The sequence below is a fragment of the Liolophura sinensis genome, chromosome 6 (genome assembly GCF_032854445.1).
Source record: "Liolophura sinensis isolate JHLJ2023 chromosome 6, CUHK_Ljap_v2, whole genome shotgun sequence".
Lineage (NCBI taxonomy): Eukaryota > Metazoa > Mollusca > Polyplacophora > Chitonida > Chitonidae > Liolophura > Liolophura sinensis.
Window position 1 is genome coordinate 80,047,508 of NC_088300.1, and position 27,932 is coordinate 80,075,439.

Genomic DNA, 27,932 nt, shown 5'->3' on the forward strand with positions numbered 1-27,932 from the left:
TGTCACTTTGTGATCAAAAACACAAACATCAGATATATTACTTCAGTATTATGTATTGTGTTAGCCTTTCAAAAATCTTTTAAATCACTCTTACAGAAAACTAGATTTTCAGCTGTCAACTTCCCACACCCAACGTGTGGGCATAACAATGCTTAGTCACTTGTGTGATCAGTCACAGTGGACGGATCACTGACTCTGCAGGCGACTGTCTCTCCTGGAGCTCTCTACAGGGGTTCTACAAACTCCCTACAAGGCCTCTAGGAACACGCGAATCTCCTGCCTGGTCTTGACTTTTAGCCTGAGCTGTACTGTACACGTATTAGAGGAATGCAAATTTCTTTTGACCAATGACTCAGATCAAATGGGAAGCAGGCCATATAACTTTGATAAGTTACCATGGTGATGATTACTGTCAGTACAGACACATGTTCATGCATATTCAGATTCATACAGAATGATCTAAACTCACCAAATCCTTCTGTGAACTCTTCTAAAGTGAGGTAGCCATTTTTGTCATCGTCCAGGGCATCGAACACTGCCTCCAACTGTTCGGGCTGTAGGGGGAGTTCCTGCTGCAGACGCTGCATGTCCCGCTTTGTGATGAAGCCCTTCTTCTCTGTGTCGCAGACGCTAAACAGTTCGTGGGCTTTCTGGACCATCATGTCCTGGATGTCCTCAGCGGTCGGCTCCGCATCGCCGTACTGCACCTCGTACATAGCCATTCTCACACACTGCAACACAACAAGCCAAAAAACACTCTGAAACATATACAGAGAGATTTCCAAATTTCTAACAAATTCTGTATTTGGCCCCAAAATTTGCCCCACTTTTAAAAGATGACAATGTTCATAAATATTCCTACTTTTGGAGGAGAAACGTTCTACAACAGGACACAATCCTAATGCCATAACAAACCTTCCAAGATCTTTCTACATGTAAGTTCACAGGAATGCTCAGGACCATCCACAATGGGTAACGGAAGTCAGGGATGAAATTTGGGGTCAAATACAGCTCACTTACATTGTCTAGAAATTAAAGTCTGCTCAAATGTCAGCTGACATAGTTTGTATCTTGTGTAACTTCATGAATGATTTGTCATTAGCCAAGACAAGACAAAATGGTGTATAAAATACCTACTGTGAATACTTGTATGTGCTCCTGATAAACCTTCATTATCACTACAGAATACTGCTGCATGAAAATAACCTTGGGCAACTGACCAGCTGCTGCACAGGTAAAACATGTGGAAAAGCCCCTGATGAAAAGGACCTCATAGTATTAAAGAGACATGACAATAAAAACAAAATAGGTCTAAAGTTTGCTGGCTTATATGTTTCTTGTGTCATATTTAACCTACTGCTAACTGGACATGTACATATATATATATATATATATATACATATACAAGGTACACATACACTACCATAGGCAGCACCAGGTACACATACAATACCATAAGCAGTACGACATAAATATACACTACCACAGGCAGCACAAGGTACACATACAATACCATAGGCAGCACAAGGTACACACACACTACCATAGGCAGTGCAAGGTACACACACACTACCACAGGCAGTACAAGGTAAACACACACTACCATAGGCAGCACAAAGTAAACACACACTACCATAGGCAGCACAAGGTATACATACAATACCATAGGCAGTACAAGGTACACATACGCTACCATAGGCAGCACAAGGCACACATACAATACCATAGGCAGTACACGGTACACACACACTACCACAGGCAGCACAAGGTACACATAAAATACCATAGGCAGTACAAGGTACACATACAATACCATAGGCAGTACAAGGTACACATACAATACCATAGGCAGCACAAGGTACACATACAATACCATAGGCAGTATAAGGTGCACATACACTACCATAGGCAGCACAAGGTACACACACACTACCATAGGCAGCACAAGGAACACATACACTACCACAGGCAGCACAAGGTACAAATACAATACCATAGGCAGTACAAGGTACACATACAATACCATAGGCAGTACAAGGTACACATACAATACCATAGGCAGTACAAGGAACACATACACTACCACAGGCAGCACAAGGTACACATACAACACCATAGGCAGTACAAGGTACACATACACTACCATAGGCATCACAAGGTACACATACAATACCATAGGCAGTACAAGGTACACATACAATACCATAGGCAGTACAAGGTAAACATACACTACCACAGGCAGCACAAGGTACACATACACTACCATAGGCAGCACAAGGTACACATACACTACCATAGGCAGTACAAGGTACACACACACTACCATAGGTAGTACAAGGTACACATACAATACCATAGACAGTACAAGGTATGGTGACGAAATGTACCAAATTTAAATCTATGTAATGAAAAATTTTGATAAAAAAAAAAAAAAAAATCAGGAAAACTGATGGTGAACGTACCTAATGAATGGCAAAGTTGTAAACCCTTCCCGCCAGCCCTGGTATGGGATTAATAACCAACAAGAATACTAACCACCAAGTGCTGTTCTTACCAGACCAGAATACGGTATCACACAGTAGTTAAGCCTATAACTTCCACAGCAATGGGCTGCTTTGTTACTCAGGGCACAAGCAATATTACTGCTACATGTACCTACAGACTACCTGTACACTACCTCAGCCCACATCATTATTTCTCTATCTGAACAGATTTGAACAGATGACTACATGTATATGGGACATGTTGAGATTTCAAACAAAACACAACTACGTGTGAACATTTGAGAATATTTTGTAAGACTATTGATTTTCTTCTAACAACAGACCTTGTTGTACTTGTGGAAGGAAGGCCTGATTGTCCCTGTAAAATCTGTATGACGTTATTACTGCGTAAATCCCCAATGAAGGAATTGCCAGAAGTAATCGGGGGTTGCTGCAGCTGCCACAGGCGCTATTCTACGGTAAACCATGTATGTAAATGAGGCAGGGTGAAACAGCTGTTTTTCCCGGATTGATCGTTCCCAAGTGATTATCTCTGGGCTGATATTGTGCGGTAGTGGAGAGCCAGGGCTGACAGTCACAGCCCATACTAATTCAGTTTTACAGATATTGATTGATTCTATCAAGTTTTCACCTGGAATACTAGGCAAAGCAAACTTTATCAGATTTCTTGAAATAACCTGTTGAATTTGCAACTGGACAACAGCAGCAGCCATTATCACCAATAGCTGGATTTTAGATGCCAAACAGACAAGATATAGGTTAAGCTGGGATGAGATTCATAATGGCGACTGACCCTAGAGCTACATGTAACTGTATTCTGTAAGCTAAGACAAGCCTGTAGATTTTAATGGCCAGATTAACTAAAATCAATCCTAAACTTCACTCAGCTTATGCGTACTAACAAGATGCATCATCGTCATAAGAACAAAATAAAACTTCTGAGTGAAGATCTGCTTGGACCTTTCAACAGCATAATTATCAGGAACTTAACAAGACCTTTTTCAGTGCTCATGATTGTCTCTATTTAAAAATCATATACTGCAGGTTGTTGTAAATTTCACTCAGCTTTAATTTAACCCCCCCCCCCCCCCATAAAAATGAGGCAAAAATGAGATGAATTAATGTGAGAAGTTATTTGCACACATAGGCTTTAGCATTTGTGGGATTTGTTTCTTGCACAAGGACAGGGTATTTGCAAATAATTTGGTGGATATTTGAAACCACCTCTTGGTATATATCGTCTTTGCATAATAATGTTCAAAATAAAGACGGGATGTATGTCTAATAAATTGATATGAATGTAAATTTGTTGTTTATATCCAGACATATCAATTTAGGCTGTAGTAGGATACTATTTATGAATATATTGAAAATATAAACATGATCAAAGTCCAGGCTGAACACATTTGTTAGCTGAAATTCCCAAATTCCAGTACAACATGTGTTACATCCTCATTTATGACATTATTATGCAAGGACAAATTATGCCAAGGTCAAATAACAGCCAAAGAAAAATAACAAAAAAATACTGAAGACAACATTTACAATTAACTTTTTGCAATCTTCCTACATGTAGGATTGTCAAATTTTGAAACTATTCATGTGTCTTATCTCTTTAAAAGCAATGGTGCATTTTGTAGGTTCCTATGTGGACTATTGACACCTTTCCCTGTGGTTGTCTTTCAGAAACAACCATATGCATTAAATGACCACAGTAAAAAGTTGAGGGAAGGTTAAACTACAGCAGTAAAGTTACAAGCTATAAAAGAGGGGGAACGCTATCAACACATCTTACTCACTCTCATGGTCGGAACAGGACAGGTAAAGATCTCTGTTTTACAATCATTGACCATAAGTATGTTTAATAACACATCCACTACCTGTCACGGCCACCACCACCCCCTCTAACCCCCCAGACCCACCCACACACACTTTCTGTCAGACAGGCTATGTCTGTGGCCACAGCTGTTGAATACCAAGAATGCAGCCACTTACAACAACAAGTCTCCTGTGTCTTTGAACTTTTAACACCTGTAATGAACTTATGAACTTTTAACATTACAGAATGGATTTCTAACATCTATAGGAATATGGTCTTTAACACATTTAAAGTATGAACTTACTAATTTACACAAATATGTTACTAATCATACTAATATTAGTCTTTCTGCACAAATATTGCTCTAATTTTTTGTTTTTTTTCTTTCGTTTTTAGTTAAAGTACTATGCACACAATCCACACTAACACAAGCATGATGTATTTACCAGTGTGACAGATATGCTGCAGAGACAAGGCCAAAATCTACTTTTAATGAAGTTAAACAGAATGCAAAACATGAAATCTAATTAAATTTCATGTTCTCACAAAGCATTAAATTGCATGGCTCCTTTACATGATTTATTTATTTATTTGATCAGTGTTTTACACCATACTCAAAAATATTTTAATTGTAGATTGTGGCCATCGTTATGGCAGGAGGAAACTGGGCATAGCATCTATGTTATATGCTAAGACAAGTCATGACCTGGACTTCCAATGCTTTATAAATATAGAAGGCATATTACATGACAAAGTGGTTTAAAATAACCAGTATGACAGCATTACAGGCATGCAACATGGCTGAACCTTTCTGAAGTCATACACATGTATGTGTAAGCAATACGGATGTGTTACAGGGCAAAGTGACTTAATTTGAAACCATGATGTCAAATACGTATACGGAATATGATCATGTTACAGGGCAAAGTGGCTTAATATGAAACCATGATGTTAAATATGTATAAGCAATATGGTAATGTTACAGGGCAAAGTGACTTAATATGAAACCATGATGTCAAATATGTATAAGCAATATGGTAATGTTACAGGGCAAAGTGACTTAATATGAAACCATGATGTCACATACGTATTATAAGCAATACGTCAATGTTACAGAGCAAAGCGGATTAATATGAAGCCGTGATGTCAAATTTGTGTAAGCGATACGGTAATGTTACAGGGCAAAGCGGCTTAATATGAAACCATGATGTCAAATATGTATCAGCAATATGGTAATGTTACAGGGCAAAGTGACTTAATATGAAACCATGATGTCAAATATGTATAAGCAATATGGTAATGTTACAGGGCAAAGTGGCTTAATTTGAAACCATGATGTCACATACGTATTATAAGCAATACGTCAATGTTACAGAGCAAAGCGGCTTAATATGAAGCCGTGATGTCAAATTTGTGTAAGCGATACGGTAATGTTACAGGGCAAAGCGGCTTAATATGAAACCATGATGTCAAATATGTATAAGCAATATGGTAATGTTACAGGGCAAAGTGACTTAATATGAAACCATGATGTCACATGTATTATAAGCAATGCGTTAATGTTACAGGGCAAAGCGGCTTAATATGAAACCGTGATGTCAAATATGTATAAGCGATACGGTAATGTTACAGAGCAAAGAGACTTAATTTGAAACCATGATGTCAAATATGCATAAGCAATATGGTAATGTTACAGGGCAAAGTGCCTTCATCTGAAACCATGTCACATATGTATTATAAGCAATAATTTAATGTTACAGAGCAAAGTGGCTTAAAATGAAACCGCGATGTCAAATATGTATAAGCAATACGCTAATGTTACAGGGTAAAGTGCCTTCATATGAAACCATGTCACATATGTATTATAAGCAATACTTTAATGTTACAGGGCAAAGTGGCTTAATATGAAACCATGATGTCAAGTATGTATAAGCCATATGGCAGTGTTACAGGGCAAAATGACTTAATGTGACATGATGATGTCATATAATATGTATTATTCTGTCACTCAGTTGAGCATACATGTAGGTAATGGACAAACTGTGTCCAAGTACATATCAATATGAAAACATACCTGGTAGAGCGCTCCTTTGTTCTCAGTATGATGTAGTTAGCAGCTATGACATGGTGTCATAAGACTGGAGGGTACATTTCTCAGATGTGTGGACTGCATTAATTACAGGTGTAAACTTCAGAGCACAGGTTAGCAGTCATTGGCAGGTCTGCTGCAAGATAAGGTAATACACACAAGTAAAACAGGTCTAGCATTACCTGAACGTAACTCATGAATATTCATATCTGAGACAATGAAGGAATCAGCATATCCCGAGTGGCAGAGAGATCAATAGTTACAGGTGCGTATCTGGAGGAGACATGCTGGTATGAGTTACAACACAACGGGTAAAGCACACAGCTACAGGTGGTCTGAACCTAACTCCAACACTAGGGTCTGTGAGAAAGCATACTGAGCACAAACTTAGTCCAGTCAGCATGTGTACCATTAGCTAAATCAAGACAGCAAACAAGTCTTCTGGAATGCACAAGCCTGTGCAGCCATAAACATACTGCCTACATACTGCTGTACTGAAGTCACAAAATACAACACATAGATTGACTTTCACACAAGGATTTATACACTAAAAAACCTAAGCACCCAAAAGTATAATCATTATGTCACCCGCATTTATACGTTAACGCTGACTTAACTTTGCACAACAGCTATCTGAAACAATAGCAGATATTTCTGGTTGTATTTTCAGTGCACATGTATCCATGTACTGCATGGATAACTCTGAAAAACTATTCATCATCCTCAAGCCATTAACACAGTATTGCTACATGTCTACCAACTTTTTAACATGACATCCATATATAACACTTTGTTTGTGGTGAATATGTAGGGATGCAATAGACTATATCTTTATTTAAATTTAATCCATTTTATTTGTACACAGATAGCTGTTTACATACAATAACCCTGGTAATAAAAAGAGCTAATGTTTGAAAAGGCTTCTGGTAATACTTCAAGGTATAGCCAACAATTAGGAATGGCTGATTTTATGGTTGATCTAACACTGCCTTACTACAACCAGTTGACCTCCTTCTTCATTAACATACATGTAGTACATCAGTGTAAAATGGATCACAGAATGTACAGATGGTGATCGTCAACATGTGTGATTGACACTGACACAGAAACAGAAAATCCAAGATGGACATTCACAGTAAACTTGTCAGATCAGTTTCAAGGATAATTTGGAAATTTGTAAGAAGACATGGGTCTGTTATAAAATGGCATACAAAATCAAGTCGACTAGAGCGCTCATTCAGGCTTTTCACTTTGGTGTGTAACTCTTGTTTTGTGTCACATATTATCAAATAACTAATAATCCGTAAGTAACAACATATTGCAGCCAAACACATGCATGCCATGGTTTACTTTGTGAATACAAAACTGCGTCATATTAGCTCTGGCTTCACTGACTATTCAGAATGGCTGTAAACATGTACGAGACTAGCGTCAAACACTCATATCCACAAAACATCTGTACTGCGGGAAGTGACGATCAAACCATCCAATAACGATTGAGGGCCAAATCAGTGACAACATCCAGGAGATTTCTAGCTGTTAGCTTTCGTCCATATATGGATGTAGAAGCGATTTAACTCCTATGGTCCAAACTACCACATGGTAGACAGTTCAGTGTGTATATCAACTATATGTAACATACAATAATAACCATGTCTGTAATCAGTGGCAAGAGCCTTTCTCCTAGGTTTCTGTTAGTTATGGTTAAAACTACATGTAAACTATCTAAATGTATAGCACTTCTCACTGCAGACTACCAACAAATATTTCACTGTAGACTTACTTGACTGTGTACAAAGGGCCATGTAACCAGTGAGGAGAGTATTTCCACTGTGCACAGGTGAACTTTCACTAACAGTGTTTGATGCATATATGTACGTGTAGATAGGCATGGAGGGTTAAACCTTGGAGGGTAGAGCCTGTACACTGGCCTTTAGTCAGCGGTCAGGCAACCCCCAAGCCTGTCACAGTTGGACAACTCCCAGATAATTGGGCTCTGTTGTACTGTGGGGCACAATGACATGTAGACAAGGCCTCCACCTCATATATACACAACTTTTACACTACACACATAATTGAATCCAAATACCGACACAAAAAACTTTGCTTGAACCACTCTTTGGAATTTTACACCATTAATGATTGCCACAAAAGATTTCTGAACATTTTCATTGTTTAATTCACAGCTCTGAGTATGTACGTGGGTGGGATTTGTTTCCCCAGGTTTTACAGGTAAATTTCACTGACAATGGATTTACTAGACAAAAGCTCTATAAAAACATTTGAGTTGGACTTTTATAATGGGTAGGTAGGCACGGTAGGTCTTCTGCGAAACAAATATATTTTCTAAGGCTGCCATGTAATATTGATAAAACAGCGATGTAATAAAGTTGAAAGTTAAAAAAAAAAAAAAAGTGTTGCTGTTCAAGAAATCTGAAAGCACTACTGCATTGGTTAGTTTATTAACTTGAGGGCTTTATCATGTGACATTGGTTTCAACAGGGCTTCAGTAAATTATAACTGGGTAAAATAGTCAGGTAACTAGGCTGGTTCCAGTATCATATCAATGCTATACTTGTCCCCAGTGGTTGAGTAGTCTCGCCTGTCTCAGTTCAGACAGCTAGCTAGATGTATCAACCAGGTCATGAAATTTGGGTGGTTGACTGTGATGTAACCAAAAAATCAGTTACAGGTTTTAAGTCTTCAATAAGACATCCTTGGGTTTCGCCACAACTCAAAAACAGGTCAATCATTTGCGCAAATTGATTACATCAACAGGTGGCTAATAAAGTCATCTACAGTACTTCCTGACAGATTTTCCTTTTATTTACTGTATGTTTGGCAAAGCCTTTTAATTTGCATATGAATTTGGTTGTATTGCATGCAGTGTAGTCCTCCCATTACATATCCAGTGGAATCCTCGCATACGTCAGAGCAGCATGTTTTATATTCCTGAGCATTTTTTATTTTCTGATTAATTATTACTTTTATAGTTAGCTACATGTAGTGTAATGTCCAACTGGCTTCTGGAGCCCTCGCCATCCCGGTGTGATAAATTTGGTTTCGTCCACAGGGTGAAATAATATATCCACTGACACCAGGATTTGTCAAAGGTGACCAGCTCATGGAAAGTTGTTGACTAGTCAAAGTTTAAATTCAGTTCAACTTGAACATCACCTTTCTCCGCCTAATGGTAGCTCACCCAGAGCACAATACATGACTGAGGAATGCTTCCAGCTGGCACAAAACAAAGGAGACATGTAGTGTGTGTGCTCGTGGTGGGAAAATGTGGCTGAAAGTCGAATAGTACCTTCTTGCCCAAAAGTTATATTTTGTTTTAACATGGAAGCCTTCTCAGGAGTAACATGTACCTATGCGTCGTACCAAAGTTAACAGCTGGTTTGTTAATTGTTTGTTGAGGGCACAAATGACAGGAGACAGCGCAGATGCATTGACCTGATTAATAACTAGAGCATGGACTCCAACGAAATTTGGTCAGAGTGGAAAGCTGGTGATTGAATTTAGTGCCTAATGGCAATGAGTTCAAATTCAGTGGAACACTTAACAGCATCATGGCCCCAAATAACGGCTTTCGTCCACAGTCTTATTAGCGCTTGTTTTTTGCCAACGGACAAGTATTAAAACAACCTGGGAAGACGTACCTCTAACAACTGACATGAGTTCTATTTAGTGGTAGCTGTTACTGAGGGTGGCCAGCAACCTTGTGCAGGTAACTCTAATAAGCCCGTTCAGCACTACGCAGTTCAAGCGCTACATTTGTAGGAACATTCCGGGGGACAAATCAGCCTACCCAATTTATCGGTCTGCACAATTACACTCCATGTAACCGACACGCAAACAATCGTTTCGTTCGTGACAAATGTTGTGGCCTGTATTAAGCAATGATGTAGCCATTCAAACCTCTCGACTGTAAGCTCTGTGGCAGGCAAATATGTCAGCTTGGAGGTTGGTCAGGTTCCAGTTTCTTAGGTGTGATACATAAGGTGGATTTCCCCCTCAAGGTTTTGCCTCATTTGTTTTTTCTTTTCTTCTACACCTTTCCTCGACTACATAATTGTTGTTTGGTTATAAATCTTTCTAGAATAGTCCAACGACAACTCTGCATTATAGTGAATCACTTGTAATGAAGCATGGAGAGCAACAAACTTGCGGATGGTCGTGGGTTTCCTCTCACCATAATGCTTACTGCCGTCATAGAAGTGAAATATTCTTGAATAATGTCCAGTACAGGGCAGAAAGGTCCGTACACAGTATAGGTCTCAACAGTACTACTCAGCAATTGTATGCTTACTGCACGGTACAGAACAGTACGGTCCCCGCACAGTACAGGTCTTAATAGTACTGCTCTGTAACTGTGTGCTTACTGCACGATACAGAACAGAATGATCCCTGCACAGTGCAGGTATCAACAATACTGATCAGAAATTGTATGGTGTGGTGAGCTTACTGCACGGTACAGAACAAAACAGTCCCCGCACAGTACAGGGCTCAACAGTTCAGCAACTGTGTGCTTACAGCATGGTACAGAACAGAATGGTCCCTGCACAGTGCAGGTCTCAACAATACTGATCAGAAATTGTATGGTGTGGTGAGCTTACTGCACGGTACAGAACAAAACAGTCCCTGCACAGTACAGGGCTCAACAGTTCAGCAACTGTGTGCTTACTGCATGGTACAGAACAGAATGGTCCCTGCACAGTACAGGTCTCAACAGTTCAGCAACTGTGTGCTTACTGCACAGTACAGAACAGAACGGTCCCAGCACAGTACAGGTCTCAACAGTACTGCTCAGCAACTGTATGCATGCATTTACATGTAGCTAGCAGACCGTGCAGCCGTGATCTGCACTGTCAGATCTGAGAAAACAAGGGTAAAGATTTCATGCACAGCTCAGCTGCTCCTGTAACAAGCCATGCATCTTTTACTTCACTGTGTTGGCAAATAGAGAGTTTAATTTGCAGTAAGTAGTAAAATCTTTGAGGGGGTTGGCAGGAGTTGCATAAGGAAGTCCAGCAGGCCAGATAAATTTGAACAGCTGTGAGGAGAAATTAGGCTTTAAACATATATACAAACTAAACATCATTAGGGCGTGGTGGGTGAACAAAGCGTGAGTTAATTCGTCTTAAGTTTGAACAATCTTTGGCACACGGATAAAAGTGAAAGGAAAGTAGACATAAACATGCGCTGGCTATGATACATGCCATACCCTTGGCTGTGTCTCTGCTATGGACCAATCAGTGAGCTAACAAACTGTCAGAAATGTCACCTGTGTTCAACAACACAATGGGAAGATTGCAACATAGGGCCATGAAAAGAGGTGTGTGAAGACACTTTTATAAAAATGCTTTGGAGGCTATTAGTAATAAATAGCGATGAAACTCTGGAAGCAGTGGGAGTCGGGAAAACTTTAAGATAAAAGTTTAATCACATCTATGGAACTAAAGAGAAGATTTTACTGTGACAGCAGACGACATGCTGGGTTAAACGTCAGTCATGTTACAAATGCGGGGATGTTTATCAGCTACAGCTGACTTCAGTCTTCTGTACCTGAAAGCTTTGGTGTAAGGATGGTTTATATTTTACTACCAGTATTTACTGATAGGGTCTATGTGAGGATCGTTGGTCCCCCAAGAATCTTACCCAATATTAAAAGTTCACGGCTAATTTTCCGGCTACAATCCTCTAATACTGACACCATTAATAATGAGTTACATGTACATGTAATTCTTTGAAAATAGATAATACTACACGATATAGAGGGCCTATCAGAACAACATACAATGTTAAATCTTATTCACATGGTCCTTTTTTTCTATTTTGAGGAAGGAGCCATTGATTTCCTTGTCAAGTAGCCCTGCTGGTCTCTTGATTTTCTGGGCTTTTGGAGCCCAGTTAAACTTTGTGGCTTACTGGATTAATTTTCTCTGAATACTGTCGCTGTTTTTATTGTTTAATCTATATTTACAAGTATCAAGGGTTCATATAAATATGTAAAAAGGTCAAGTGCGATCCTGAAATGTAACAAAAATATCATTTTTCATCAAATTTTCATTCTTAACTGTTCATTCTTTCCTCAACAAAGCTGACGTCCTGTTTATAATTTTTCCGATCACTAAATTCATTCAGACAGCATCAGAGACTATCAGGAAGCCGAGAGCTTCGAGGGACCTGGGTGGCCCCAGGGCCCTGGCCTGTAGGCTCCTTGTGCTCCGCATTGTTGACTTCCATTGTTATGCTCAGTCAAAGAAGATGCACTCCCTAAAAATTTTTTCACACTCCCAGTCTAACAATTCCTGGTTAACACTATGACTGCATGGTATAGTATGCTTACTGCACGATACAGAACAGAATGGTCCCTGCACAGTACAAGTCTCAACAGTACTATTCAGCAACTGTGTGCTTTCTGCATGGTACAGAACAGAACAGACCCTGCACAGTATAGGTCTCAACAGTTCAGCAACTGTGTGCTTTCTGTATGGTACAGAACAGTACGGTCCCTGCACAGTACAGGTCTCAACAGTACTATTCAGCAACTGTGTGCTTTCTGCATGGTACAGAACAAAACAGATCCCACACAGTATAGGTCTCAACAGTTCAGCAACTGTGTGCTTTCTGCATGGTACACAACAGTACGGTCCCTGCACTGTACAGGTCTCAACTATACTAGTCAGAAATTGTATGGTGGTGAGCTTACTGCATGGTACAGAACAGAACGGTACCTGCACAGTGCAGGTCTCAACAGTACTATTAAGCAATTGTGTGCTTTCTGCATGGTACAGAACGGCAGGGTTCCCACACAGTACAAGTCTTGATAGTAGTGAGTACTGCTCAGTAGCTGTAAGGTATTTTGTGCTTATGGTACAGTACAGAACAGAAAGAACAAAAAAAGTCCCTACAAGGACAATAAGAAACACTTTAAAATGGCAATGATAAGATTACGGCCAATTAAGTGTTGGGGGACGGGTGGGGGGGGGGGGGGATTGGGGTAACTGACGGACTCTTGGGGGGAAGAGCTAGCATCTATAACCATGATAACATCCCCAGCTCAGTGTAGCCAGTTGTTATAGTTGTATAAATAGACTAGGGGGCATACATTCTTTGTGTTGAATTAGACTACCACATTTAAGTTGGATATTTGAACAGATCTACGCATTTTTCTCTATCAACAACTTATAAACTAGCATGGTATGCAATTTGGAGATCGATTTCATTCATTCACATAGGGCATTTCTTGTGTCTTTGCAGCAGTATTCGAAAACTGTTGATTGCTCTCTTTGTATGAATCCAACTTCATGCATTTCCTTAGGTCTTTGGTGGTGGTTGTTGAACGTTGTATGGTGTAGGCCTACCGGTATCCTAGTAAACGCAACAACAACACCCCCAATCGCATGTTGTATCGTTACGCAGGTAAATGTAGCATTGCAATACATACGCGTACAACATACTGCCTGTCACAACAAACCCCAGCTTTCTTTATGTCTGTGGTACCTACCAGTGTCCTTCTGTTCGTTTCCAGATATGATGAATGGGAGAGTGGAGAGAGAAAGTTTGTCAACTTCAACAGCCACCTGTTTGCCGCCCCTGACTGGTCTCGTTTATCGCATTCTTCTTACCTCCCTTGAAATGGGACTACATTCACTTGAGTTGTAAGACAACTTGCATGTTCCGTATAAGCGACGAGTGAACTATTTGAAATTTAATAGAATGTGTATTTTTATAAATGTTCATTTTATTATACTTCAGTCAACAGCAACGTTTCGGTTCATGTCTCCTACATACCTGATATTTAGAGCATATCTGAAAAAGGAACATTGGTCCCGTACGTAGGCTTAGTGACTGTAGGATTTGTGTAGTGCATGGTCTGAGGTTGTAGACATTTCATATTTTTCTATGTGCTTTTTTGAAATTCCTCATAACTTTCTTTAGGATTACGAGTTTTATTTTGGGTGACCTGAAGTTTGGTGAGCAGAAATGCATGGGGGGGGGGGCTTACCGTTTGCAAAATAACAGGCTTTATGCCTGCAGAGATCGAACTGTCAGAAAGTACTGTGGTGCTAGAAAAGGGAAAGATATATGAATTATAATAAAAAGAATGGGTTAGATTTAATGTGTTCTGATAAACACACTTGTAAGGTATATGCACCATTTTGTTTTTTCTAATAAGAAATCTAACATTTTTAGGCAGGCTCCAAATGTGACAAAATGCTGATTACGACTGCCTGAGAAATGTGATGTTCCAGTTACTCAATGAAACCAGTGATGCACGTGGGCCAATGACAGAATAGGCTAAGGCAGTACCGGTAGTTATTTTAATCCTTTATTCAGCAGAAATGTCAGTAACACAAATACTGCTACTGTAATAAGGAGATTATTCAACTTTAAAAATATGGTTGATCATTCTAAACAATCCCAGTTTTATTTCATTCCTGGTCCAGATCTCTATACGGTGGTACTTGTTGAATGAAGTTGCTGCATGACCATGGAGGCGTAAGTAACATTACCCGATGTCGCAGTACATGTACCGTATGTAGGCCTAAGCGTGTAGGACTGACAGGTTATAAGTCTGGTAACTTATAGCTGTTCCAACTGACTGTTCCATGCTGGACAAACTTATCGTGTACTAATAAATGCCAGGTCCCGGGATCACGAAGCAATCGTAGACTTAGTTCAAAATTTCAAATGACTTTTAAACAGTTGTTTCTTATGTTATAAGGTCAAAATTTTGCCTGACAACGTAAATCCTGGAAAAGTTATTGTACAACACATTTCAGAAAAATAAAGGAAAGAAACATACCGGTACCAAGTTTAATGATTGAGCTTTTGACTTAAGCCTAAGATCACTTCGTGATCCCGGGGCCAGAAGAGGAAAGAATAAGACTTCTTTGAATAGTGTTAAAATTCAGTGAATCATGGTTCTACCTGTGTAGCCAGTATTAAATATATAACCGCGACCAGAATACAAATAAATAATTTTTTTTTTACAGGCTGCATGTTAATTAAGGCAAAAAAAAGTTAAGAAATATGATTTGTCCCATTTTCACCATTATTAAATCGGACTGTTTTATCTCAAGTGCAAACAGTGTAGAGAAAGGAGAAGAGAGCTGGGTTGTCGCCTTAAGTTCTACGGTTTGACATAGCGGCTGAAGTCGTTCATCACACGAATACCAAACTTAAGCTGAGATTCCATATACGCGGTATGCGGTTTGTGGTAAACGGCACGCGGTACACGGATACGGCATGCGGTATGCGCTTTCTCTGATTCCATTTATGCGGTAACCTATGCGTTTTCTTTCATTCATGGTACGTTTTTATCAGAGCAAACATGTCGCATTCCTCCATTTCACGACGTGTGGCTTTAGAGCAAGATTCAGACCTTGCCATAATAGCAATGTCATATAAGTTGTTGCAACTAAAGAAGCGTAAAAAGAGAAAACACCGATGGTGGGTCCACAGTATTTTGCGGCAAAGAGCTCAGCAGGGGGCTTTCCGAAAACTTGGTCTCGGAATTGCAGCTGGATGGAGAAAAATTCCAACAGTACTTTCGTCTAACCAGAGAACAATTCAAACAAGTTCCGACCACGTGTCGGGGAAACACCCCACCAGTGACGTCATTTCTTGGGATACCCTGTCCGGTTTTGAAAACGCATACCGCACCGATCGCTACATGGTGCGATTGATTTTGCCGTATACGTTTCCGCCGAAAAAACGGATCGGCGACCGTACCTATGGAATCATTGCAACTTATTTTAACTATTTCGATTTTTTGCCGCGTACCGCATACCGCGTACCGTATACCGCTACCGCATGTAAGGAATCTCAGCTTTACCAGTATGGATTGACCGCAAATTGTTGGACTCAATCAGATCACATCTTACAAACAAAGCATGGCAGGGCGTCATTCGACCAATCAAATGCCACAATACAAAGCCCAAATTCACAGCGAAGTAGAAAATGGTGAAACAACAACCACGTGTGTATTATTTACACATACGTACAGCTATAGATTAGGTACCTGTGTGCAGTACCGGTATGGTACCGAGCATTTATAGTTTAATAATAACATATTTTTATTAATGCATGTACCTTATAGCATGAAAAAATCATTTAATCGCATTTGGTTCGCCTTTAAACGTGTGAATTTTAAACCTTGAAATTCCGACTGGGGATCAGGATTCATATATAGTTTCGAGCACCCGGGATCCTGGCAGTGACCAGTACGTCATAAGTAACAGAGAGGTAAATGAACCTAAATGCTGATTTTTCTGGTGCAGCAATTACTTTAGTTCCCCATTTTGCCACTAGGGGGCGTTATCTGGTAACTCCTGTTCGTCCCCCAATTTTATCAGTGGGTGCAGTATTACAAGACAGTGTAATTGCAAGACACCGTGGGGTCGCTGAGTTAAATTATGATTTAATTATAATTATATAATTACAATTTAACTTAGTTATAATTCATGTACAACGCACAGAGCATATTCCTGCAATCGCTGCCCTTCACAACTATACTTCAACTTCAGTTTGGCTTTCAATACTTGTTTGCAACGTAAAACACGAATCAAATGAATAATATAATCAACACATGTTTGCGTACATGTATGTTGGCACGGTAACTTACAAATCTTGTAGGTAAGGTGCATTAGTCAGGGGCTTTAGGTCACCGGGTGTTGTTCTGAGTGGCTGTGTAAACAAACATATGTTTCATTGACAACTGGGTTCCACGGCAGTGTATATGTGTAACTGGAGCAGCTTTCCAGTGCTTATACTAGCAGTAGTTAGCAGGAATTGCCCGTTAGCTCAGTTGGTAGAGCGCTGGACATCAGCTGCAGAAACCCGAGTTCGAATGTGACCGATGTAGTGAAATCTTTCAACCATTCCACTGGTACCTTGACCCAACAGGTTCCAAGAAGCATGGAGCTCTGGGCCAGTGATCTTGGGTGTGTTTTGGGAGAGAGGGGAGGATTTAAGTGGGGAGGAGTGTAACAGGAGCAGCTTTCCAGTGCTTATACTAGCAGTAGCTAGTGGAAATTTCCCTTTAGCTCCGTTGGTAGAGCGCTGGACGTCGGCTGCGGAGACCCAAGTTCGAATCCTTGTGTCACCCACGTAGGGAAATTCTTCAGCGATTACATAAGTACATGTAAGCAAATTGTACACTCATTCCAAGTTGGTAATTCTTAACTTGATGTATTGTTATCATACATTACATTCAGGCTACCATATTTTATCCTGGCCAAACGAAAACTTTCTGTGTATTTCACACTTGTACCTGTAATCTCAATTCGCTGGAAACTACCTCAGCATTCTGCAAATAAGTATGAAGTTATGTTACAAAATTACCACTACACATTTCTTTCAAATTCAGTTTCATAAAGGTCAAAGGGGAAATGACAGCCATTTTGCAATAATCACTTCTCATTTCTCATTTTGTTATGTGCATGGGCAGTTATCTGCTGTAAATTTCACTCACAAATATTAAAATTTACCCTCAAGTTCTTTTATTTCAAGCTTCCTCTGATATTCATATTGTTCTCTGTTTCAGTGTGCATGAAGTAGGACCATACAATGTGCACTCTCATCAAATGCGCTGTGAAGTTCACGCTGTCAACTCTAAAGTCACATCGATGCACCTTGTCAAAAACTCAGGCTTGTTTGTACTCTTTATTTTTTTTTGTGTGTATAATTTAAACGTAGTAGTTGAACTATGTCTAGTTATGTTAAGCATTTAAATACTGTGTATTCCATCGCTGTTTTCTTTCCTGCCTATAACCTAGAGTTCCTCTTCAGCCGTAAGTGGGAAGGTCTGTCAGCAACCTGCGGATTGTCATGGATTTCCCCCGGGCTCGGCCCAGTTTCCACCCACCATAATGCTGACCGCCGTCGTATAAGTGAAATATTCTTGGGTACGGCATAAAACACCAATCAAATAAAATAAAGAAATAAATATAACCTAGAGTGTTACTTTACATACTACTAACGCTAATAATCAGTTTATTACACACATATTTTCTTTTCTACCATTTCATCATTTGTTTTGTATGCACGTGTAATTCAGCTGCCAATATCATTTTAATGTCTAAACAGTGTTTCAAATTCTTGGGTGACAAAATAATTACTCTTGTTACAGGTTATCCCCTTCATATGGAGCCCACCAATTCTCTAAGCTGATGTGTCTAACTACTCAGTGCTCACAAGTGGTGGAGCTGTGCAAGCTTGTTCTTGGAGAGTTCAACATTGACTGATACAGGGGGTAGTCACTTAATTTGTTTTCACCTATTCATTCATATTGTTTCTGCTTCATTTTTACATATTACTTAGTTTGTAAGGTTGTTTGTCTTGTAAGTACATCTGTAATCAATACTCATCTTAACAATTTAGGTTTAAAAATTTTTGGCTATCAGTATTTGTCATACAAGTGTGCCATTTAATGTATTTGCTTTCAGTATACATATTAATAACTGGGTCATACCTAGTATCTTCACATTTCTTTGGGGTATTATAATCCATTTAAATGTTTTTTGCTAATGTAATTTTCTGTTCATACACTCCCCTCAAAATTTTCTTATCTGCATCAGTGGGGAACTCGTTCACGCATGAATGAAAACATTCCCAAACGTGAACTCCTTTATTTTTTGTTCTTTCCTTTATTAAAACACAGTTGTCAGGGACAGAAGAAAACAGTGCATTTTAGTGTCATTGAGAGCTTGTGTGTAGCTCATCCTCAAGTCTCCCATAAAAGTGTATGTTGCTCAGGCCTAAGCATTTCACAATGGCCTTTGTGGCAGAGGGTTTAGCTCTGTCTGTTTTCCTCCCTTCCAGGCAGCTGTGTGTTCTCTCTTCAAAATTTTGAGAGAAAAGTTTGTTTTTGGGAACTCATTTACTGATGGCCAGGTTAAAAGCCTCTGCCTTGTTAGTACTCAGCAAGTGGCTTGTTTTACTCAGAGCAGATTGTCCAAGGCTAAAAGCCACACGTTGCCTGATTGTATAGTCAGTCTAAGGGCTAGCAACAAGTTCAAAATTGTCACTCACTAAACACTATTTTTAATGCAGTTATCTCCTTTGGTTCCTCCCCACACATATTAATAATATGATAGTAGGGTAGTGGAAGACGCCCCATTATCGACCCTTTTCTGCCCTCCTGCTGTCTGGAACCCTGAAACGCATATACAGAGAACAAGCCAAATGAGTGGAAGATTGCCCCTTTAGAAATAATTAGAAATAATAAGATTGTTCTTTAGAAATAATGGTAGATCATTTATGTATAGTATAAAAAGTAAAGGCCGCAATATGGAGCCAGCCTTGCAAGACACTGGCTTTAATATCCTTAGCATTATACATTTCTCCTCCAACAACAACCATTTGTTGTGTGTTAGATAGGTATCACTGGAAGAATGTAAGAGCGGTTGAGTGAATTTGTATGCTTTACATTTTTTAAGTAATATATTGTGATTAACAGTATCAAATGCCTGCTTGAAGTCTACAGGTACAGTTCCAATAACTTCAGTGTTATCTGTCGCCGTAAACCAGTGTTCAACCATTTTCAGCAATACAGTTCCACAAGAGCGTAAGAGAGGCAAAAACCACATTTATTTTTGCTCAATTTAAAATTTGAGAGATACTCATATAAACAGTTATGTAAATGTCGTTCAGTGATTTTTGAAAAAATGAGTAGGACAGATATTGGATGATAGTTTTCAACTTTGAACCCTTTTGTGAAGAGGGATAACCATGTCTGGTCATAACACATTGTTTATTAGCATGGTAAAAGATTTTGCAATAATAGGGGCAGATGATGAAAGAAATTTAGAATTGACATTGTCTAGATCACTAGCCTTATCTATATCAAGCCTTAAAAGGTATTGTAAAACAGAAACGTACAAGATATTTGGTATGGAGTAAAAAAGTATCATGAAGAACTTTTCCCTCAACTTGTTCCCTGAGTTTTTCAAGACTTTGAACAAAATTGTCCTTGTTTATATTATTAATATCTATTAAAGAATGGGGACAGTTGAGAAGAAAGTATTGAAAATATGGAAAATTTTAGCTGGATCATCTATTAAATTGCCATCCTCCTCAGTCATAGCCAAATACTGCTTGCACAAACAGTGATCTCCCTGATAACACAGGACAATGGCATCTGTTACGAAAGTCAGGTTTCTACATATGAAGTCCTGTATGTCACTTGGAGTCTGTCAGTAGGCCTCTGTGCACTCACTGTTTCACCTAGATGCAAAGTCGTCCACAAAGCCAGTTTCCTGTCTTTCTTTCACTCCGCTGTCCTTGTGGGGAACACATTGTCACAGAATGCCATCACTTTCACCCTGCTGCAATGGCTTTTCCCCAAGTGGCGTGTCCAGATGGTGCACTGACTCAGTGGTCCATGGGTACTGCATATAATGAACTGTCCGCATCGGTTGTTATGTGTTTCACCTTATCTGTACTATTGATGCCTCATTGTGCTTGACTAGATTGCCTCAAACTACATTGCAATGAGTGCAACAAACGGCATGCAAGTTCAGCGTGTTCAGTAACTGACCCATTTTCATTGCTAGTGTGGGTTCATTCCAACTAGCAGATATTTTCATTGTCTTTGCCTGCTTGGGGTCGCTGTGAGTTCAAGTTCCAGCTCATGCTGGCTTCCTCTCTGGCCGTAAGTGGGAAGGTCTGTCTGTCTTCCCCAAGGTTCTGCCCAGTTTCCACCCACCATAATGCTGGCTGTCATCGTATAAGTGATGTATTCTTGAGTACTGCGTAAAACACCAATCAGATAAATTAAATAAATAAATTTTTGCCTGATAGTATCTCCATGGTACAACTTTCTACTTTTAGAAGAGAAGCCGCACTCAGCACAGGCAAACCTCTCTGTGATGCACACACCCCAAGGCACCTCGCTGTTCAAATCTCAGTTCAGCCCTTCAGGACAGTATGATGTTGTGGTCCAGTGGTAGGCAAATGCGGTATTCTACAGCTCGGCGGTCTTTCCCAGGTGCAGCAGTCTGTAGGTGTTTTGCTCAGCTTTTGATCTCTGGCGTTCAGCCTGCTGGTAAGAGTCCATGACAGTGGGAGCGAATGGGCCAGTACATCATAGGGCTGTAGATCGCAGTCCAACAAGTTCACACATTCAATTTTTGTCCAATCCATGCAATCTCACACAGCTGCTGTTGCTCATATGTACATATGTTTTTGGCACATTCCTACCAGCCTGAGTGTTGCTTTATTGCCTCTGATTGAATAGTTTTTTTCTTTTCCTAAACCTTGACACTTGTCTCTTTCTCTGTCCTTTGGCCATGGCAAACACTGTGTTTCTCAGAAAGTACAAAATCTCATATCTAATGTGAGCTTCACTGAATAATTTTATTCTGCCAGGCATGTCCAGTTTCAGAGTTTTATGCACCAAAAGCACTTACCTGTTATGTATCCCCGACATCCATTGACACCTTCAGAACCTATCACTTATGCACCACTTGACAGTTAAACATTTACATTTAAAACCTCAAGTTTTCCTTTTTGACAGTTTTATTTGATTGGTGCTTCCTTGTGCTAAAGCAGCATAAGTTTCAGTCAAGTCAGTCAGTTCAACCACAAAATTAAGGTTCAGTCTTACAACAAATCACAGGAATCTGGGAAGATGTCAAAGTGACACGTCAGTAGTCACTGTTGTCTGCAGCACCCGTCACACTATACAAACTAGCCTCTATTATGATTAGTCAATGTCTCTTAATATCATTGGCTCTTTTCATATATTCCCACTGAAAAAATGAATAAAAAAAACCAATCTGAATGTAGTGCCTGTAACATGGAATTCACCAATCACAGGATTGCAATTGCCACAAACAGTACACGGATTGCCAAATGCAGTTCACCATGTGTATACAAATACCACAGTCCACAGTGGCATCTTTTACAACCACAACGATTTACAAATCTATAACATATGAAGTCACTGCTCTGCATTCTTTATGCATGTTATGAACGGTCATATTTAAGACAATGTAATATTTTATGCCTTTTTTGTTTATTTCATGGCAAGATCTTAATTAGGTGTTCAAGCCATTCCGGGTTGATTCCCTCTTGTGTTCGTTAAGATTATTTGTCTTTATTATTATTCTCACCAAAATTGTGCCGCGTTTCTGGTGAAAATGGTTATTCTGAAGTTTATGAAATTTTAACATGTTTGTCTGTAGGACTTGAACGAATGAATGATTATGGCATAAAGCTGCATTGGCAATATTTCAGGCATATTGTGGGGACTGTAGGACTTGAAGTTGTGCATCCTAACTTTTAGGTAGATTTTGTCACGTGACTTGGCGGCCATCTTGGATTTTGATGAAAACCTGAAAAAAATCTTCTTCTCCAGAATGGCTGAAGTGACTGAGCAGAAATTTCAACTGAATGTGTACAAAGCCTAGGCTTGTTAAGTTTGAGAATGAGAACTTTCTTGGTTGAAAATTGTACAAGCTTGCTATTGGGTTAAATTGTCTTGTAATCCCAAATTTCGTTTTTTGCTAATAATGTCTACACTTGTTCAGGTGATGTTCTGCAAATAGTCCTGTCATATGCAGTTTTTGACGCTGATTCCAAAATGCAATTTTTGCAAAACCGGAAGTGACATTATCAAAACCAGAAGTGGGTATACCTCCTTAACCAGTGAAGCTAGAGATGCAATCATCCCAAGGCAGGCAGACAAATTTTACATTACCGAAAGTGACGTCAACAACCCGAAAGTAGTACATGCCAAAAAATTTGCAGTTTTTTCATTCTCAAAATTGAAAAACTTATAAGCGAAAGAGGCTCGACAGAAATGCGTGAAACTTAGATAGGTCACAGACCTGGAGATGTGCTCTTACGAGTAAAGATTTGGGTGTCCTCAAGTCATGTGACGTGGCGGCCATATACATTTGATATGAAAATGTTTGAGAGTCATTTTCTCCAGAACCCTGTCTGATTGTCTTGAAATTTAGCACACATAACAAGCGTTCCCTGGAGACTGTTTGGAAGAAAGAATGCAATGTTTATGCAAATTAGGTTTTACATGATACAGAGGAAGTGATATCACGTTTTTTTGTGTGTGTGTGTTTTTTGGAATTTCAAAATTTTAAATATGCTATCTGACATAATTTGATGTCCAGATCACGAATTTGTTCTTATTTTTTCCCAGTAAGATGTAGTTATGTTGCAAATTGTGATCAGAAATTTGCAATTTCCCACATTTGTAGGTCTTGTGACAGAAAACTGATACACCTGTAGAGTTCAAGATTGCTGATTGAAAGGGACTATATATGTACTGTATGTATGCTGAAAATGTTTTGAGTGTCTTAAGACAGGATATACAGGGCTTCAAAATTTGATAAAAGGCCGATTTACGACTTTTTGGCACATTTACAAGACATGTTACATAATGCATATACAATCTGTTTGTGTATAGAATGAATGTAGAAATATTGTAAGTATGCCACCCGACATAGTTTGATGTTCTTATCTCGAACCTGGTCATATTTTTTTTCTTGATGTGTATACTTTTGACCTAAATTGTGATTAAGCTGTGAAAAATCGCAATTATCCCAGTATTTGCTGGACACTAGACAGAAAACTGCTATAGTTGTAAGCTGAAAATGACTTTATAATAGGGCTATGTATGTTCTGTAAGTATGCTGAAAATCCTTGAGCTGTGTGGAAAAGAAGAGGACATACATGCCTTTAAACATTGCCCACAGGTTGATTGACTACATTTGACACTTTTATATGTACATATTATGTAATGTACGTACAGTGCATTGATGGTTACGAAGAATATGTGCTTTCTATCAATGTATAGACACCATTCAATTAATGTACTGTTCCTGCAATATTACGATTGACAGAAAGTGTTTATGTGTCATTTTCTTGACAAGGTTTAATGCGATTAAGCTGAAATTTAAAATGCAGATAGAGCATGTTCGAACAAATGAAGGGTGCAGAAATTAGTTATTTATCTTGAAAACTGTGGAAATGCGCTGATCAATGAATTTGTCACAGAATCAATATTTTCTGAATTTAAATATTTTCTGTATTCTACTTTATGTAGTTTGATGACCTGACCACGAAGCTGCTCTGAAATCTATATCTGCTATGTATATAATAAACAGTCATATTTCTGACAGTACATAATAATTTTGGCCTTTCTTTTTGATTTAATTCCCACATCTTAGTACTATCTAATGTATGAATGACGTGTATGTGTCTGTGTCATTTTGCTGTATTTCGGTTTAGAGGACAGGATTTGAACATATCTCGCTGAACATTATACAGTTTTATGAATTGCTCAGTCAGGAGAGCTACAGGTGTTCACTGACTGCCTTGTTTGCCATTAATCACATTCTTCAAAATCAGCAACAGACATTAATTTTGATTTGTCATTCTGTCTGCTTATCCGTACTCTGTCCACCTATCTGTCACACAGGTCTCATTGTCTCATTCTCATAAAATTTTGTGTGCATGTGTTCATTTTGTGTAACCTCACATCAAGTTTGAAATCCAGCTTACTCCATGAATAATTGTTGCATATTTCGTGCGTCGTATTAATCTTAATTTGCCATAATTATGACCTTGATGGGTGCTTTACTTTTCAACTTCATGCATATCATTGATTCTGTTAACTTTATTCTTAATGTTATATTCGTATCCTTGAAGGTCTGCCAGCAAGCTGAAGATGGTCGTGAGTTTTCCCCAAGCTTTGCCCGGTTTAATACTGGCTATCATCATGTAAGTCAAATATTTTTGAGTACTGTATAAAGCTCCAGTTATATAAATAAATAATGGTAATGTTATAAATAGTCTATAACGTCACGCCAACTTGCTTTTTTAAAAAGGTTTTTCCCTGTCTCACAGCTTGGGGCACATTGGTAACAGTAAGCATTTGACAACATATGGGTTTTCTCCAGCTTCCTCCACCCATAAAAGTTACTGCCATCACATTAGTATGTCATTAAACAACAGTTAAGTTAGTAAAGATATAAATACACAAGGTTAAAAAAGAAAGTTACATAATAATAGCTACAGAATACACAAATAATAACAAAGCATGTTCATTTTTCGTTTTTTTTTTTTGTTTTTTTTTTGTAGTAGCTGTCTGGTTGAATAACAAATATTCATGAATTTCATCATATTTGGCCACTGTCCTAACAGGTTTGTTTATTAATTCCATTCATATAATTTGCCTCTAAAGGGTACATTTATCGTACATATACCTCACCCATCCAAGCTTACTCAACAAAGCTCTGTGAGTGTAGATAATGTAAATACTTCAGTGTTCCACATTTCATGCACACTAATTACTTTGATGAGCAATTTTATTGAAATCTTTATTTATTTAGGGGACAAGTTTCTCTTTTTTTTCCCTATTCTCACATTGTATTCTTTGTTTTTCTTCGATCTACAATACTTACAATTGTAGTTTACAAACAAATTTGAAGGTTTATTATACTTTCTTTGCTCCAGTCTGTGTCAGCTACCGGTGTATAAACCCTTTGTTTGCTTAGTTTCAAAAAATCGATTTTCAGTTATTTTCATTGCATTTTTTCCACATGTAGTAAAATAAAATTGCTAACTTCTGGTGACTTGCAATCAGCATCTCAAAGTTCATCAGATAGCATAGTTTTTATGTAATGTTTTCTAATAACTGGTTGCAGAAAACATAAAAAGGATTTCACATTTTCCAAATTTTAGTGACTTATATAGACCAGCATGCTATTAAAGGTTTTGCACTAAATTCAACATGGCCACCAAGTCACATTACCCAGTTTGCTCATGGACGTATTGCATTTTTTTCCCCACATAGCATCAGCTGATGGGATGTTACATGTGCTAAATATAGGAGTATAAGGAGATATACCCACTTCTGGTTTCAAGGATGTCACTTCAGGTTATGTGTTTGTATATTTACAATCATCGTCCAAAACTGCTACACTTACAATTGTTTTGCAGAAAGTGCAAGTTGTTTGTTTGTTTTTTTTTCTATGTCCTACTTTTGGTTTGCAAAGGTAAAATTTGTGTCTTTGCATTGGCATTATGCTGGGCCATCATTTGTTAAGGAGATGTACCCACCTCCAGCTTTTAGGATGTCAATTTCAGTTTTATACAAATTGCCAGAACTAAATCAGACAGTGTAGAAACTATGGCACAAAGGCTACACAAAAGGCAAAACTGTCCAGTGTGGCAAAATAGTTACAACACACTAAAATAAAGAGTGTTAGTTTATCTACATGCTTACCACTTTTTAGCCTCACCGTAGCAATGGGTCCTGATTGTGTGACTTTTAAGAATGAGAAAAACAGTAGTTTTTGAGTGTTATCTGCTGTTCTCTGGGCATCGCAGAAAAAAATGGAACGATATTTAAGTTCATCAGGCAAAACTTCAATCTAACTGTGTACAGGTTATTTTTGATGTCACATGACTGAGTTTTTTATTTTATTTGATTGGTGTTTTATGTCATGCTCAAGAATATTTCACTTATATGATGGCAGTCAGTGTTATGATGGGAGGAAACCGGACTGAGGGAAACCACAACCTTCTCTTACTTTAAGAGGAATACCACATTCCAGTTGTAAATGCCATAAATGTTACCAAAAAGTATACTTTTTGTGAACCAAAGCAGTCATGTTTTCTTAATTTCTCCTGATTATGGGTATTAATTCAATGAGAGGCATTACCTGCTGTCAGTAGACATACTGTGAACACTTTCAACACCAAGTGCACAGCATGTTTTCAAACTGGCATTCTGGTTTGCGTAAACAAGGATTTGCATTCAGTGTGTATTAAACATATATGGGTGTATCATTTTCCTTCTAAAGTACTAGTATTTGATTTGCCTGATGAAAAATGTTTTCTTCATGCAGCTCTGCCAAATATATATTTTTTCATTAACATCTGTGATATTTATTGGCAGATTGACAACTCCATTTTCTGATATGGTGGAACAGTTTGCACTGTCATCGTTGTCTTCATCTCATTGAACTTCAAGCAAAATGCAAGCCATCAATCCAGGACCTCCTACAGAAATGCATCCTACACCTTTCACAGACTTAAATGTACTGTGTGCAGTAATGCTCGAATGACTATACTCAGGAACGTCCAAATATGGAGAAGAGTAAACATTAATAACATATTTGTAATAATCAGCTCATTACATATTATTCTCACTGATTGTATGAGTACATCAGTGCAGAAATTGCAAAGTTCTTGCCCACTTGTTAAAGTGAAGGTAGAAAGTGATAATATTTAAATTGTGTAATATATATTACATATAGGTGAATGACTCAAAATTTTGCCCCAAAAGTTCATTTTTAGAGGCAAATAAATGTTGTCAGATATACTTTTGGTGCGATAACTTACCTATTCCTTAGGATATCGTCCTACTTTCCAAACAAACCCCAAAACACCTTTATAACATTAATAGAACTCTCAGAATAAGACACAAGGTACAATTTTTGTGATGGTCCAAATTTAAGGTCATATACCATAAATTTCC

At 38.6% G+C, this 27,932-nt stretch overlaps 1 protein-coding gene and 1 long non-coding RNA gene across 16 annotated transcripts in view; one reads left to right on the top strand and one right to left on the bottom strand.

Moving 5' to 3' along the window:
* The window catches only part of LOC135466653 (EF-hand calcium-binding domain-containing protein 4B-like), a 54,998-nt gene extending 40,978 nt beyond the window's left edge, over nt 1–14,020 (bottom strand). For 4 of the 9 annotated variants that reach the window (XM_064744267.1, XM_064744272.1, XM_064744263.1 and 1 more), the window contains exons 1-3: nt 13,926–14,020; nt 6,398–6,548; nt 470–731 (exon numbers count right to left, since the gene is read on the bottom strand). In XM_064744267.1, the coding sequence (XP_064600337.1) occupies nt 470–722 (253 nt within the window). In that variant the 5' untranslated portion in view covers nt 723–731; nt 6,398–6,548; nt 13,926–14,020. Of the gene's footprint in view, nt 1–469; nt 732–2,462; nt 2,630–2,827; nt 2,902–6,397; nt 6,549–7,762; nt 7,780–8,195; nt 8,216–13,925 lie in introns of those variants that run through there. The other 5 variants (XM_064744264.1, XM_064744265.1, XM_064744266.1 and 2 more) reach the window with 5 other exon arrangements.
* Nucleotides 14,021–16,386: 2,366 nt separating this feature from the next.
* Nucleotides 16,387–27,610, top strand: LOC135467738 (uncharacterized). Of its 7 annotated transcripts, XR_010444178.1 has the most exons (11): nt 16,387–16,669; nt 17,330–17,567; nt 17,970–18,077; nt 18,555–18,677; nt 19,911–19,991; nt 21,257–21,470; nt 24,492–24,566; nt 25,097–25,168; nt 25,529–25,591; nt 26,244–26,327; nt 27,351–27,610. It is a non-coding gene; the product is annotated as an uncharacterized LOC135467738 (long non-coding RNA). The 7 variants fall into 7 exon arrangements; XR_010444175.1 differs by lacking the exon at nt 24,492–24,566; XR_010444179.1 differs by lacking the exon at nt 24,492–24,566 and having other exon boundaries at nt 21,257–21,413.
* The last annotated feature ends 322 nt before the right edge of the window (nt 27,611–27,932 follow it).